Source organism: Ranitomeya variabilis, chromosome 4 (assembly GCF_051348905.1).
Source record: "Ranitomeya variabilis isolate aRanVar5 chromosome 4, aRanVar5.hap1, whole genome shotgun sequence".
Taxonomy (NCBI): domain Eukaryota; kingdom Metazoa; phylum Chordata; class Amphibia; order Anura; family Dendrobatidae; genus Ranitomeya; species Ranitomeya variabilis.
The window spans coordinates 399,561,411-399,578,078 of record NC_135235.1 but is presented as its reverse complement, the minus strand read 5'-3'; the positions used below and the strand labels follow the sequence as shown (position 1 = coordinate 399,578,078).

The following is a 16,668-nucleotide window of genomic DNA, read 5'->3' as shown; positions in this document are numbered from 1 at the left end:
GCATCACCACATCGCGATGGCGGGGCTTTCTCTCTTCCCCATTCGCATCACCACATCGCGATGGTGGGGCTCTCTCTTTTCCCCATTCGCATCCCCACATCGCGATGGCGGGGCTCTCTCTCTTCCCCATTCGCATCACCACATTGCGATGGCGGGATCTCTCTTTTCCCCATTCTCATCACCACATCGCGATGGCGGGGCTCTCTTTTCCCCATTCATATCCCGATGGTGGGGCTCTCTTTTCCCCATTCCCATTCCCACATTGCGAGAGCGGGGCTCTCTTTTCCCCATTCACATCGCGATGGCGGGGCTCTCTCCTTTCCCCATTCATATCCCGATGGCGGGGCTCTCTTTTCCCCTTTCCCATTCCCACATTGCGAGGGCGGGGCTCTCTTTTCCCCATTCACATCGCGATGGCGGGGCTCTCTTTTCCCCATTCACATCACGATGGCGGGATCGCTCTTTTCCCCATTCGCATCCCGATGGCGGGATCGCTCTTTTCCCCATTCGCATCCCGATGGCGGGATCGCTCTTTTCCCCATTCGAATCCCCACATCGCGATGGCGGGGCTCTATTTTCCCCATTCCCATTCCCACATTGCGAGGGCGGGGCTCTATTTTCCCCATTCACATCGCGATGTCGGAGTGAGAAAGCATTTCCAGTTAAGCAGGAAAGAAAAATATCTCTTTAACCCTTTCACGACATGCGCCGTACATGTGCTGCGCATGTCGTGTCTCCCCCTTTGATGTGGGCTCCGGCAGTGAGCCCACATCAAAGTCGCGACATGTCAGCTGTTTTGTACAGCTGACATGTGCGCGCAGTAGCGGCGGGTGAAATCGCTATTAACCTGTTAAATGCTGCTGTCAAACGCAGACAGCGGCATTTAACCGGCGCTTCCGGCCGGGCGGCCGGAGTTGACGTCATCGCCGACCCCTGTCACATGATCGGGGGTCGGCGATGCATCAGGATGGTCACCATAGAGGTCCTTGAGACCTCTATGGTTACTAATGCCGGCCTGCTGTGAGCGCCCCCCTGTGGTCGGCGCTCACAGCACACCTGCAATTCAGCTACATAGCAGCGATCTCATGATCGCTGCTATGTAGCAGAGCCAATCGAGTGGTGCCAGCTTCTAGCCTCCCATGGAGGCTATTGAAGCATGGCACAAGTAAAAAAAAAAAGTTTTTAAAAATATGAAAAAAATATAAAAAATATAAAAGTTTAAATCACCCCCCTTTTGCCCCATCCTAAATAAAACAATTTAAAAAAAAAATCAAACCTACACGTATTTGGTATCGCCGCTTTCAGAATCGCCCGATCTATCAATAAAAAAAAAGCATTAACCTGATCGCTAAACATCGTAGCGAAAAAAAAATCGAAACGCCAGAATTACGTTTTTTTGGTTGCCGCGACATTGCATTAAAATGCAATAACGGGCGATCGAAAAAACGTATCTGCACAAAAGTGATGATATTAAAAACGTCAGCTCGGCACGCAAAAAATAAGCCCTCACCCGACCCAAGATCACGAAAAATGGAGACACTTCGGGTATCGGAAAATGGCACTTTTTTTTTTTTAAGCAAAGTTTTGAATTTTTTTTTCACCACTTGTATAAAAAATAACCTAGACATGTTAGGTGTCTATGAACTCGTAATGACCTAGAGAATCACAATGGCAGGTCAGTTTTAGCATTTAGTGAACCTAGCAAAAAAGCCAAACAAAAAACAAGTGTGGGATTGCATTTTTTTTGCAATTTCACCACACTTGGAATTTTTTTCCCGTTTTCTAGTAAAAGACATGGTAAAACCAATGGTGTCGTTCAAAAGTACAACTCATCCCGCAAAAAATAAGCCCTCACTTGACCATATTGACGGAAAAATAAAAAAGTTATGGCTCTGGGAAGGAGGGAAGTGAAAAACGAAAAGGCAAAAACGAAAAAGGGCCGCGACTTGAAGGGGTTAAAATTTAATTATCCTAAATTGTGAAATGAAACCTGTTATCAGATTTTTAGCAAGTAAAGCATTAGTGACGAGTGAACGTGCTTGGATAAGGTGTTATTCAAGCCTGCGCTGCTGCTGAGTGTCTTCGGCATGCTCGAATTCTATGTTTGAGCCTCCGTACCTGCATGTCTCACACGTCTGTTCAACAGTCGCAACACATGCAGGGATTGTCTAATAAATGGGCGATCCCAGCCGCAAGACATGCAGGTGAAGGGACCCGAGCCTAGTATTCGAGCACATTGAAGACACTCATATAGAACACCTTATCTGACCACGATTGCTCATTATCATAAAGAATTTAATTTTTGATGTATCGAACGCCTACATCAAAGGCCTAGATCATGTACAAAAGAGAGGCTAAAAAGGTGGAATTTATTCTTTGCCTCTATCCTTTACTCCCCCCCAAAAAAAAAAAAATAAAATAAAGAAAATAGAGAATCAAAATCCTATCTGGTTTAGGAAAAAACATTGGGCTATTCTTTCTACCAAAATATCAAAACGTCACTTGAGTGAATAGAGCCCAAGTATTACAAACTGAGATTGTTACTGGGCTTGGAGGTACCATTATTAGCCAGGCTTTTCCCAGTCACGGTTTCTTTTGAAAAGCAATATACCACTAGGACAAACTAACTTTCCGTTATCGCTGGATATGAAGACTGTATAGTTTTGGCAGGAGCGATACACAAGAGCTGTAGAAGGTCACCTCACATGCTGGGTATAGAGAGAAAGCAGCAGTTTCTCAGGGTCTTGTATGCAAAATCCTAACCTCTCATGTTAACAATGTACTAAGTATTCTGTATATGTGATTATCTCCACCAGACGATCCTACAGCCAGGGAACCCCAAGAGAGATGTTCTATGTATGCTCAGGAGTGGACAGGACAGGATCATGATGTTTCACTGGATCATGAGGTAGGTGGAGGCAATGCTTTACCAAACGCCTTACAGGTAATTTGTAGGAAATATGTGATTTCCTTATTTAAATGTGAACTGTTCTTTCAACAAACTTTGCATCAATTTATTTTACAAGGAAATGAAGGAAACTTTAATTTATCATTTGAGAGAAATCAGCTTTTGTCGATCGTTTCTTTGGGGGACATGGGAACCAGGGGTTAATATGCTGCCAACTGGAGGCTGACAATGAGAATGCATCTTATAAAACAAAAAAACAAAACCATACAGTTACTAGTTGGGGTATGTTCCGACGGTCAGTAAACGCTGCAGGTTGGACGCTGCGTACATCCATAGCGTCCAACCTGCAGCAGCCAGATGTTACAGCATTGTGGATGGGACTTCAAGAAATCTCATCTCCACTATGTGTGCACTGACGCCTCGGCTTCCCTGCGGAGACGGACATGCGGTGCATCTTTCCAGACGGAAACATGTCTATTTTGCGGAGATGCTCAGTCTCCGTAAGATAAATATCACCAGTGCAATGTATAGGACGCGGTGATTCCGCACGGTTCAATTAACACATTCGGAATCACCTGCATTCAAAAGCCAAAACATACCCTCAATTCTAGATGTAACCCTTTGCTGGAAATGGCATACCGTAATGGGAGAAATTAAGATGCCCTCCCAAATGTGAAGCTTTTTACGTTTGAACATAGGGGCAGGTTAATATTTGGTCTGTATTCATGACTGCTGGCGATTTTCTATAAATCATTTTCCTGGCTGATAAATATCTATATAATAAATATAAATTCCTCAATGACTCTGGCACTGTAGTGGTTACGAGGTAGCCAAAAACCAAGACATCAGCTGCTGCACTTTTATATTGATTTTGCAGAGAATAACTGTTTCACTCACAAAAGCCCCCGACCATTACAATGAGATTTTGTGCGTAAAACAACCGTTCTCCTGTCATTAATACAACAGCTTTGGCTCTATACCGGCTACGTCATGGCCGCCTCATTGCTGCTCTGACTGTCCTCTCCCTGCAAAGCTCTACATAAGATTCCGATCTGCTGCACCTGACATTAATTTTGATCTTTATGGTAGTTTCCACAGAAGAGGACATCAGACGTGCACCCATACATGTAGTATGTCATGTAGCAAAGCACCACTCAGTTTTACCTTGAATCACAAGGTTGTGACCTTACACCAAATTTTTCATGTTTGAACTGGACATAGGTCATATTGGCTGCAGAGGGGAAGAAAGTGTTTGTTTTTTTTAATTTCGCCTCTCTCCTGTGGAGATATTACAAATCAAAGTACAGTGGGTACGGAAAGTATTCAGACCCCTTTACATTTTTCACTCTGATTCAATGCAGCCATTTGGTAAACTTAGTTCTTTTTTTTCTCATTAATGTGCACTGCACCCCATCTTGACTGAAAAAAATCAGAAATGTAGAAATCTTTGCAAATTTATTAAAAAAGAAAAACCTAAATATCACATGGTCATACGTATTCAGACCCTTTGCTCAAACACTCATATTAAAGTCACATGCTGTCCATTTCCTTGTGATTCTCCTTGAGATGGTTCTACTCCTTCACTGGAGTCCAGCTCTGTTTAATTAAACTGATAGGACTTGATTTGGAAAGGCTCACACCTGTCTATATAAGACCTCACGGCTCACAGTGCATGTCAGACCAAATGAGAATCATGAGGTCAAAGGAACTGGCCAAGGAGCTCAGAGACAGAATTGTGGCAAGGCACAGATCTGCAGTACTCAAGGTTCCTAAAAGCACAGTAGCCTCCATAATCCTTAAATGGAAGAAGTTTGGGACCACCAGAAGTCTTCCTAGACCTGGCCGTCCAGCAAAACTGAGCAATCGTTGGAGAAGAGCCTTGGTGAGAGAGGTAAAGAACCCCAAGATCACTGTGGCTGAGCTCCAGAGATGCAGTAGGGAGATGGGAGAAAGTTCCACAAAGTCAACTATCACTGCAGCCCTCCACCAGTCAGGCCTTTATGGCAGAGTGGCCCGACGGAAGCCTCTCCCCAATGCAAGACATATGAAAGCCCGCCTAGAGTTTGCTAAAAAACACATGAAGGACTCCCAGACTGAGATATAAGATTCTCTGGTCTGATGAGATGAAGACAGACCTTTTTGGTGATAATTCTAAGCGGTATGTGTGAAGAAAACCAGGCATTGCTCATCACCTGCCCAATACAAGCCTAACAGTGAAACGTGGTAGCAGCATCATACTATGGGGGTGTTTTTCAGCTGCAGGGATGGGAAGACTGGTTGCCATTGCATGAACGCAGCCAAGTACAGAGATATCCTGGATGAAAACCTCTTCCAGAGTGCTCTTGACCTCAGACTTGGCCGAAGGTTCACCTTCCAACAAGATAATGACCCTAAGCACACAGATAAAATAACAAAATTGGGTTACATCAACTTGAACTTAACAAAAGTTATTAGACCGCAATTCATGTCACTGGGGGCATGCACTTCTCCGTATAAGTATCTTATAACACCCACTTAGATGTAAAGGGGTTGTCCTAATGACAAAGTACATTTTAATTATTAGACCTGTATAATAAGTTTCACAATTGGATTTGTTAAAACAATAATGTTCCTGTGCTGAGATAATCTTGTAATGTCTGTATCTGACCATGCAGGAACATGGTCTGATCATACTACAGCTCCTGGGCAGGGGAGAAAGAAAAAAAAAAGTATAAAAACAGGACAGCATGGGATCACAGCTGATTCTTTCTGTGAGGTAAAACAAGTTTTTAAACAGGCTGGAAAATGTTTCACCTCACAGAAAGAATCAGCTGTGATCCCATGCTTGTTTTTATACTTTTTTTTTTTCTTTCTCCCCTGCCCAGGAGCTGTAGCATGATCAGACCATGTTCCTGTATGGTCAGACACAGCCATTACATAGTACGTAGCAGGGGTACATGTATAAGATTATCTCAGCACAGGAACTTATTTTTATTCCTAGATCTATTGATTAAAGTGTACTTTGTTCATGGGAACACCACTTTAACTAAAGTTAACTTATTAGGTGCCAAATACTTTGATTTCTAATATCTCCGCAATGCAAAGGCGAAATTGGGAAGAAAAATGTTTATTCCACTTTGCAGTCACTATTCCATCTTGTGTCCACTTCAACATCCTCTTTAATTGCTTTATCTGTGGTTTGCATGAAAGTCATATATTGTATCCATGTACACGGAAATCTAAGAATATTCTACTTGGGGTGTCATACAATTGAAAAAGTAAGATATATGGCAAGACATGCAGCATCTTTGTGGTTCCAGACATATAAATATAAATGTATATATATTTATGTAGTAGTTACAGTCCAGCTTATCGTGATGAAGTTCTTCTTTTCTCTATTTGCATACTGTACAACCCAAATGAATTCAAACAATTATGAGGATGTGGAAAACAAGGGCAATGTGCAGCAATAACGTGTGATACCGTCTTTGTATTGGCAGATATGCCTTTTTATCTGTACATAGCAAGAACTAAATGCCCCCATACACGTTAGACTAATATTGAGTGAACCCGCTGATATCAGCAGGTTTTACCGACTGTCTACTTGTATCTGGGTGCCAGCTGATGGTCAGGTGAATTGTCACTCGGGCATGTCTGATTTCAGAGTGTCAATCACATTGATCTCCCGGAGATAATCCACCAGCTGACTTGCAAGTCGACAGCTTTCTTATAAAGAATACAAGCATCTTGATCTGAACAAATGCTCCTGCGTATGGAAGAGTCAGCTGAGATGGCTGTTGGCCAAAGCATCATTCAGCTGACAACCATCTAATGTGTATGGCCGGCTTACGAATTGGTGGATCTCTCTGATGACTCTGTAAGCATACAGAGCTGTGGAGTCGATCAGCCAAATCTCCGACTCCTCAATTTTCATGACTCCAACTCCACCAAAATGGGCTCCGACTCCACAACTCTGACTCCACAGCCCTGGTAGTAGGGGAAAAATCCTGGAGTACTAAAAAGGGAAATGTACATTTTTTTCATGTTTCAAAGACTCCTGAAACCAGACCTTCAGTGTTTTTTTTGATTAAAAAATAAATAAATTGTGTTTTAAGTTTATTTGACTACCGAATAGTTATCAGTAATGTACTTTAATCTACAGTGGAGGAGAAACAGTATCTAAAAGTTTCGGAGTGTGTGCAAGGTAAGGGGCGAGAGAAGATAACGAGAAGATAACTCTCAACCCTGTTAATAAAAAAAAAAAAAAAAGGACTGTAGAGTTCACTTTTCAGCAACTTTTTGATTATGACAAGATGACTGCTGAATCAAGTCAGTCTATAATGAAACTCTGTGGCCAGAGGTAAAACTCCAAGAGTTCCAGATTTTTATCTGTCAGGCTTACAAAGAAAGCCGGACCACGGCAATCCAAAATGTAATGGACACAGCTCACCTCCCCATAATCATGTGCAGAACATTAAAAAAAAACTACAATTAAAAAATATAAATGGGTTATAAGATAAAAATTCCCTTTTAAAGTTCCGCATTCCTTTTAACTAAATTAGTTATTAGAGACTTGTCCTCTATAATTTACTCAACTTTGTGCAGTCCTGTTTGGTACCGGTTTCCGAATGTTCTTGTTTTAGTCTTCGTAAGTGACGCTGTATTGCCTGGATACGACTTAACTTTCTGAATGTTGTACTATTTGTTCACATGACATTAGGCTGAAGAGCTGTTTGATATTAAAGTGGAGACTTCAGCAAGTGATGAAGAGACGTTTGTGATGGGCGATTGTCTGTGTAAAGAGGAGGATGTTCCCGTAGATGTCAGTGCAGGTGAGTGGCGACTGCCGTATAGAGAAAAGATGCATATTCTCCATGTCCACACTGCTCCACAACCTTGTTTCACATCGTCTGGAAAGCGTTTGACTGACTGTAGGAAATAAGAAATTGTACTTCAGTTATGTTTTCCAGGACGTCCCTCCTGACAGCACCCTGGAGGATGTCCTCCTCCCCTTTGCTGGGACAGGAAACACACGAGAGTTTAAAAGGTCATGTCCCACCCCCAATCCTCAGTGTTTTTCCTGTCCCTGCAAGGAGGGACGCACGAGAGAAGCTGCGCAGGCTTACCAGAGCTCAGGGGGATCGTGTGGCTTGCCAATACCCTTCCCCCGTCAAGTGGCTCAGGGAAGAAACTCTCCAGGTGGGGAGTCCCTCTGCTCCAAAGACCAGGAGTGGGACAAGGCTCCTGGTGGCAGCCGCTCCTCCCAGAGGGAGGCTCTCGGCTGCGGACGCGGTTCCAGGTGGCAGGGAGTCGCGACATTCAGAGCGGCGTCTCGCCCTGCACGGCGTCTTCCGGAAACTCCGAGGGAACCGCGTCACTTCCGGTATCACGGCAACCGGTAACGTCACTTCTGGTGGCACCGTAAAGCGGGGAAGTGCGTGCGCTCCAGCGCTGGAACGCATAGCAGCAGAGGCGCTCCTATCCAAGTGTCCGGAGCACGGGGACTACTCTACCTACTGCAGGATGGAAGGAGACATGCCAGGCGAGGAAGGGGTAAGTGCGCATAGCGCAGACTTCCCTCACTGCACGCCCAAGCAGGCCTATCCTATTTACTCCCTATCTTATGTCATTTAAGGATAAGGGAACCCCCGCTGTCCCCCCCGCTCCAGCTAAGAAACTCGGCAAGGTCTCTGCAAAGTCCAGCAGGTGCCCTATATGCCACATGAAGCTCCCGGAATCCCATGGCAAATCCTTGTGTGCATCTTGCACATCTAAGGTTATGAGGGATAAACAATCTTCGCTTTTATCTGAGATGAGGTCCCTAATCCGGGAAGAAGTTCAGGCTTCCTTGTCCAGTATTTCAGGGCAGTCCAGCCCCATCCCTGGCCGCAAGAGAGCCAGACGGGAGCGAGACTTGAAAGAGCCGGAGTTTAGTTTTGAGGACACGTCCGACCCAGAGGACTCAGTCTCAGAAGAAGAGGGGGAGCTCCCCTCAGGGAGCCAGAACTACCATAGGAAATACCTCTTCCAGGCGGAGGAGACGAATGAACTTGTGCAGGCAGTGCGAAGCACGATGCAGATAGAAGAGACATCTAAGCCACAATCCAGACAGGACCTGATGTTCGGGGGACTTATGTCACGTCGACAGACAGTCTTTCATGTTAGCGAGCATATTAAAGCTATGATACTGGAAGAGTGGAAGGAGGCTGAATGTCGGCTGGTACTGTCTCGTGACTTTAAGGCTCGCTTACCATTCGAGCCTGAGGAAGTCAAGCTATGGGAAGAGATACCCAAAATAGACGTTCCGGTGGCAAAGGTTGCCAAAAAGACAGCCATACCCTTTGAGGACTCATCAAATTTGCGCGATCCCATGGACAGAAAGGCTGACATACTTCTAAAAAGGGCCTGGGAATCTTCTGCAGCCCTAATTAAGACTAACATAGCAGCCACTTCGGTGGCTAGATCTATATACCTATGGATGGGGCAATTGGAAGAGCTTCTGTCCAATAAAACCCTGAGGTCCGACATATTGAGCTCCCTTCCTATTATGAAATCCGCCATGGCCTTTCTGTCCGATATGACAGCAGAGTCGGTTAGAGTCTCAGCTAGAAGCGGCTCGCTATCTAACGCAGTTAGAAGGGCGGTTTGGCTAAGATCCTGGTCAGGAGATAATGCCTCTAAAGGCCCCGTCACACATAGCGAGATCGCTAGCGAGATCGCTGCTGAGTCACAAGTTTTGTGACGCAACAGCGACCTCAGTAGCGATCTCGCTATGTGTGACACGTACCAGCGACCAGGCCCCTGCTGTGAGATCGCTGGTCGCGTCGGAATGGCCTGGGCCGTTTTTTGGTCGTTGAGGTCCCGCTGACATCGCTGTATCGGTGTGTGTGACACCGATCCAGCGATGTCTTCACTGGTAACCAGGGTAAACATCGGGTTACTAAGCGCAGGGCCGCGCTTAGTAACCCGATGTTTACCCTGGTTACCAGCGTAAATGTAAAAAAAAAAACAAACAGTACATACTCACCATCTGATGTCCGTCAGGTCCCTTGCCGTCCGCTTCCTGCTCTGACTGAGTGCCGCCATACAGTGAGAGCACAGCACAGCAGTGACGTCACCGCTGCGCTCTGCTCTCACTGTACGGCCGGATCTCAGTCAGAGCAGGAAGCAGACGGCAAGGGACCTGACGGACATCAGATGGTGAGTATGTACTGTTTGTTTTTTTTGGTAACCAGGGTAAACATCGGGTTACTAAGCGCGGCCCTGCGCTTAGTAACCCGATGTTTACCCTGGTTACCCGGGTGCTGCAGGGGGACTTCGGCATCGTTGAAGACAGTTTCAACGATGCCGAAGTCGTTCCCCTGATCGTTGGTCGCTGGGGAGAGTTGTCTGTGTGACAGCTCCCCAGCGACCACACAGTGACTTACCAACGATCACGGCCAGGTCGTATCGCTGGTCGTGATCGTTGGTAAATCGCTATGTGTGACGGGGCCTTTAAGACCAAGCTCTGCTCAATCTCCTTTTCAGGGTCAAGAGTTTTTGGTCCGTCTCTAGATACTATTCTAGAGTCTGCCTCTGATAAAAAGAAGGGTTTTCCAGAGGACAAACCTAAAGGTACCTTCACACTGAACAACTTAACAACGATAATGATAGCGATCCGTGACGTTGCAGCGTCCTGGATAGCGATATCGTTGTGTTTGACACGCAGCAGCGATCAGGATCCTGCTGTGATATCGTTGGTCGGAGCTAGAAGGCCAGCACCTTATTTCGTCACTGGATCACCCGCTGACATCGCTGGATCGGTGTGTGTGACACCGACCCAGCGATGTCTTCACTGGTAACCAGGGTAAACATCGGGTTACTAAGCGCAGGGCCGCGCTTAGTAACCTGATATTTACCCTGGTTACCATTGTAAATGTAAAAAAACCCAAACACTACATACTCACCTTCTGATGTCTGTCGCGTCCCCCGGCGTCCGCTTCCCTGCACTGTGTCAGCGCCGGCCAGCCGTAAAGCAGAGCACAGCGGTGACGTCACCGCTCTGCTTTAGGGCCGGCGCTTACACAGTGCAGGGAAGCGGACGCCGGGGGACGCGACAGACACCGGAATGTAAGTATGTAGTGTTTTTTTTCTATTCGCCACGACAGCACCCACTGAGAGAGGGGATCCGCCCCTAGGAACAGGAAACCTACAGAGAGATAAAAGGGGCGGCCCCCCCCCTCGCTCCTCAGTTGGTTTCCTGTTCTTAGAAGGAAGCCCACAGAGAAGATCTCTGTAGACACTGTACAGCGGTGTCTGAGAAGAGGAAAACTCGCCTGGATGCCGCCTGTACGTCTCTGCTGAGCGGCAGGGGCTCCAGAGCGAGTAAAAGCAGAGTCGGGGATTCCTGATGGTTCCCTCCTCGTCTGCACCGGCCGAATAGTGGGGCCTGAAATGTTCCAACGATCTCCCTGCTGGGACATCGTTGTTGAAGGACGACCATGGCAGTGTGAAGTTACCTGGTCGATCCCGGTCTGGAACGGTGTGGCGCTGAACAGCTGTGGCTCCCCCCGGTCCCTCAGGTACGATGCGTGGGGTTGCAGTGCCGGAAAAATGCGGCAGACGCCGGCGCATGCGCAGTGCGTCCGGAATCCCGGATGTAGTATGGCCGACCCCCTGAGGTCGGCATTGCATTTCCGGGGGAACCGCCATGTTGGATTCCTCCTGGCGGTGTTCGCAGGTCTCCTGATGCAGGTAATTAAAAAAAAAGAAAAAAGGGGGGATTGCAGCTGCGGGGGCTGGGATTGATAGTCCGCACTATAAAAGTCCGATAGGAAGGGAAAACAGTGCGCATTATGTCGTCCCACGAGGAAGTCAGTGAGCACCCTGTAGAAGAGCCACTAATGCAAAGTGGTAATGCTGCAAAAAGGAATAGTGGACACTCCAGGAAGAGTGATTCCACTGATAAATCGGGAAGGAAATCATCCCGTTCCACACCCCAGACCGGACGATCCACCCAACAATCGGTATAGTATGCTTCAGAATGTTTGGGTATACAGCTCCTTCAGAGCTTATATTGGTCTCCTCTGCTTATGTCCCTCTAGGCAAAAAGCAAGGAGAAGACCAAGCACAAGCAGTGTGCTATATGTATTGAGCCCCTGCCTGACTGTTATTCTAAAACGTTGTGTCAGGCATGCATAGATAACACCCTGCGGCAGGAGGAGTCTGTTAAAATGGACGAAATACGGCTTATGATTCGGGAGGAACTCCAATCGTTGAGTGGTGGTCCCTCAGGCAGTGTTGAAAAGAGGAGTAGGAGAAAATCCTCACCTAATGCTGACACGTCGGCGGAAAGTGGGGAGATTGATTCAGACGTCTCCCACTTGTCTGGTTCCTCAGATGAGGAGGAACATGTCTGTTTCCCGACTGAGGGAGTAAATAGTCTAGTCAAATCAGTGAGGAAAACGATTGGGGTGTCGGAGGTTAAAGAACCCCAAACGGCCCAGGAGGTTATGTTCGCAGGTCTATCTCAGCGAAAGGGCCACAAATTCCCAGTAAACCAGACTATAAAAGACCTCATTAAAAAAGAGTGGAGCAAGGGGCAGAAGGGGTTTACACCAGTATCCTGTAAGAGACGTTACCCCTTTGAGGACGAAGATTTAAATACCTGGACTAAAGTTCCAAAGGTTGATGCGGCTGTCGTATCCACTTCCCGCCGTTCTTCCCTACCAGTGGAAGATGCAGGCTCCTTATCTGATCCCATGGATAGGAAATCGGATGCACTTTTGAAAAAATCGTGGGAGGCCTGTGTCACTGCGTTTAGGCCGGCAATCTCGACCACATGTACCAGTAGATCTATGCTGGTTTGGTTAGACCAGCTGGACCAGAATATCAAGAGTGGTATATCTAGGGAGAAATTGTGGGCATCCATCCCCTTAATTAGGAGCGCTGCGGCATTTATATCCGATGCCTCCGTGGATTCTCTCCGCCTGGCGGCCAGGACAGCTAGCCTCGCAAATACTGCCCGCCGAGCCTTATGGTTAAAGAAATGGAAGGGGGATGCCCAGTCCAGATCCAAGTTGTGTGCCATACCCTGTCAGGGTGAGTACCTCTTTGGAACTATTCTGGATGAGATACTCACTAAGGCGGGTGAACGTAAAAAAGGTTTTCCTAATCCCTTTGTTCCTGCTTACAGAAGGGCATTTAGGAGGCCAACATTTGGCAGAAAGGGAAGCTTTAAAGAGCAATGGAGGAACAAAGACTTCAGGCAGAAAGGCAATTTGTTTAACAAACGTCCCTTCAAACCAGCCGAAAAATCCCGGGAACCCTATTCCACCAGTGGGCGGTAGACTACTGGGATTTATCAATCAGTGGAGAGAAATAACTGTCAACCCATGGGCCATAAAATTAGTATCCTCAGGCCTCACCCTAGACTTCATCCGAAAACCTCCGGATTCCTTTCGGCTCACCTCCCTAAAATCCAAACTACAACAAGAAGCATTGGAAGTAGAAGTTAAGTCCCTTCTTGCAAAACGGGTCTTAATAGAGGTTCCGTCATCTCAAACGGGGCAGGGGTTCTACTCCCCCTTGTTTCTGATTACAAAACCTGACGGATCCTATAGAACTATATTTAATTTGAGAAAACTAAACATGTTCATAAAACCCACAACATTTAAAATGGAATCCATTCGATCAGCCATTAAAAATTTGTTCCCTAACTGTTACATGGTAGTACTTGATCTCAAAGATGCTTATTACCATCTTCCTATACACCAGTCACACCAGCAGTTTCTTCGGGTAGCAGTGGTTATAGACGGTCAAGTTCGTCATTTTCAATATAGAGCAATGCCCTTTGGTCTATCTATGGCTCCTAGGGTCTTTACTAAGTTACTTTTGGAAGTAATGTCCTTTCTACGATTAAGACACGTTGGTCATCCCATATCTGGATGACCTACTAATTGTGGGGAAAAATTTCTTACAGTGTGAGCAAAGGTTAGAGGAGGTAGTATCCTCTTTACAAAAGCTTGGATGGATTGTTAACTGGGAAAAATCCAGACTCCAACCCGTCACTTGTCAGAGATTTTTAGGTCTCCTTCTGGATTCAGTAGACCAAAAATGTTGGTTGCCTGATGATAAAAAGTTTTCGATCATTAGTAAAGTGGATTTAGCTATCAAAAAGCGTAATATGTCACTGAGAAATGCCATGTCATTGTTGGGTTCACTATCATCATGTATCCCTGCGGTTAAATGGGCTCAATTCCATACCAGGCAACTCCAAAAATTGGTATTACAGGAGGACACTAAAAATAGGGTACATTTAGATCGAACAATTTTCTTAACGGCAGAGGTGGTACACTCCCTTACATGGTGGTTAGATTGGGGAAATCTATCAGAGGGGGTACCATGGGTCATTACCCCTTCTACTGTAGTAACCACAGATGCTAGTCCGGAGGGCTGGGGAGCACATTTTGGTGATCAGGTGGTTCAGGGCCTTTGGTCCAGGTCAGAATTGGCTAATTCCTCTAATGTAAAAGAATTAAAGGGAACCTATCACCCCGTTTTTTAAAGATTAGATAAAAATAGTGTGAAATAGGGGCAGAGCTGGGCTTTACATTACTGCCTTTTTGGTGCCTTTACACCCCCGTTAGGCTGCCGAAATACCTTTGTGAAGTGGCCGTTTTCTGCTGTCACTCAAGTTGGTCAGGTCGGATGGGCGTGGTCACAGCGCTGTTTCTCCCCCAGATCAGGCTCATCATTACGTTGGTGGCGTAAGTGGTGTGCGCATGTCCAAAGCGAAGATCCACTGCCCAGGAGATTCAAAACAGCGCGGTCTTCGCTATTCGCCGTTTACCGGTGGGCGCGGCCATCTTTCCTGTGGCCGCGCGTGCGCAGATGGAGCGCTCTGCTGCCCGGGGCTTCAGGAAAATGGCCGCCGCGATCTCCATCTGCGCACGCGCGGAATCCCGCGGCCATTTTCCTGAAGCCCCGGGCAGCAGAGCGCTCCATCTGCGCACGCGCAGCCACAGGAAAGATGCCCGCGCCCACCGGTAAACGGCGAATAGCGAAGACCGCGCTGTTTTGAATCTCCTGGGCAGTGGATCTTCGCTTTGGACATGCGCACACAACTACGCCACCAACGTAATGATGAGCCTGATCTGGGGGAGAAACAGCGCTTTGACCACGCCCATCCGACCTGACCAACTTGAGTGACAGCAGAAAACGGCCACTTCACAAAGGTATTTCGGCAGCCTAACGGGGGTGTAAAGGCACCAAAAAGGCAGTAATGTAAAGCCCAGCTCTGCCCCTATTTCACACTATTTTTATCTAATCTTTAAAAAACGGGGTGATAGGTTCCCTTTAAGAGCCATATATTATTCCCTACTCCACTTTCTTCCCCAGCTACGAGGCTCTCACACAAGGGTCCTCTCAGACAACACCTCGGCAGTAGCCTATTTAAATCATCAAGGAGGTACACGGTCAGAAAATCTTATGAAAATCTCATCGGACATCATGACGTTAGCCGAAAGTCATCTGTTGTCCTTATCAGCGGTGCACATCAGAGGTATAGACAACATTCGTGCCGATTTCCTCAGTCGCCATACCCTTCATCAAGGGGAGTGGATGCTCAGCAGAGATATTTTCCGGCTGATAACAGACCGATGGGGCGTGCCACAAATAGACCTATTCGCAACAAGGTCCAACCGTCAGGTCAAAACATTTGCTTCCCTTTGCAGACTGGACAACCCCGACATATTCGATGCCCTTCAGGTGCCATGGACATTCGACCTGGCCTACGCATTCCCTCCATGGAATCTATTACCTATAGTAATAAGAAAAATAAGGGAGGAGGGAGCAAGAGTTCTGTTGGTAGCCCCATTCTGGCCCAAAAGGCCATGGTTCTCCTGGCTCAGGGCGATGTCAACTACAGACCCTTGAATCCTGCCTCAGACCAAGGACCTGTTGTCTCAGGGACCGTTTTTCCATCCTCGGGTAAAAGGCATGAATCTGACGGTATGGAATTTGAGAGGCACTTACTAACTCTAAGGGGTTTTTCCAGTGGGCTTATAGATACTCTTATGAAGAGTAGAAAGCCTTCCACTACTCAAATCTATGTCAGGGTTTGGAAAAAATTCCTTCAATTTCATACTGCACAACTTTCCGCTGAAGTACCTATATTTTCAATATTGGAGTTCTTGCAAAAAGGACTTGAATTGGGACTGTCTGTAAATACTCTAAGAGTCCAGGTTTCAGCTCTAGGAGCCCTCTTTAGTTATGATGTGGCGGGAGATAGATGGGTTTCTCTTTTATATCAGCATGTGAACGATCAAAACCTATTCATATACCACAGGTGCCTCAGTGGGATCTATCTCTGGTCCTAGATGCCTTGACACAAAGCCCGTTTGAGCCTCTACATGCGGCCTCATTAAAGAACATCTCGCTAAAAACAATACTGTTAGTAGCGTTAGTATCCGCTAGAAGAGTGAGTGATCTCCATGCCTTGTCAATTGACCCTCCTTATCTATCCGTGACATCTGATAGAATAATTTTAAAAACGGACCCTTGTTATCTCCCTAAGGTAGCCACTAGTTTTCATAGATCCCAGGAGATCTTGTTACCTACCTTCTATAAAGACCACTCGACTCCAGAAGAAGCCAGGCTTCATACCCTAGATGTTAAGAGAACTATTCTAGCCTACTTAGAGAGGACTAGGGACTGGAGGAAGAGTAGGGCTCTCTTTGTCTCTTTCCAGGGAAAAACCAAAGGTTCCAGAGTTACAAAGAACACGCTATCACGCTGGATTA

At 46.5% G+C, this 16,668-nt stretch overlaps 1 protein-coding gene across 1 annotated transcript in view; it reads left to right on the top strand.

Moving 5' to 3' along the window:
* LOC143767894 (uncharacterized) overlaps positions 1-16,668 on the top strand; it is a 66,478-nt gene that overhangs the window by 19,562 nt on the left and 30,248 nt on the right. Inside the window, exons 4-5 of the mRNA XM_077256415.1 lie at positions 2,817-2,908; positions 7,608-7,719. Of these exons, the coding sequence (XP_077112530.1) occupies positions 2,817-2,908; positions 7,608-7,719 (204 nt within the window). The remainder of the gene's footprint in view (positions 1-2,816; positions 2,909-7,607; positions 7,720-16,668) is intronic.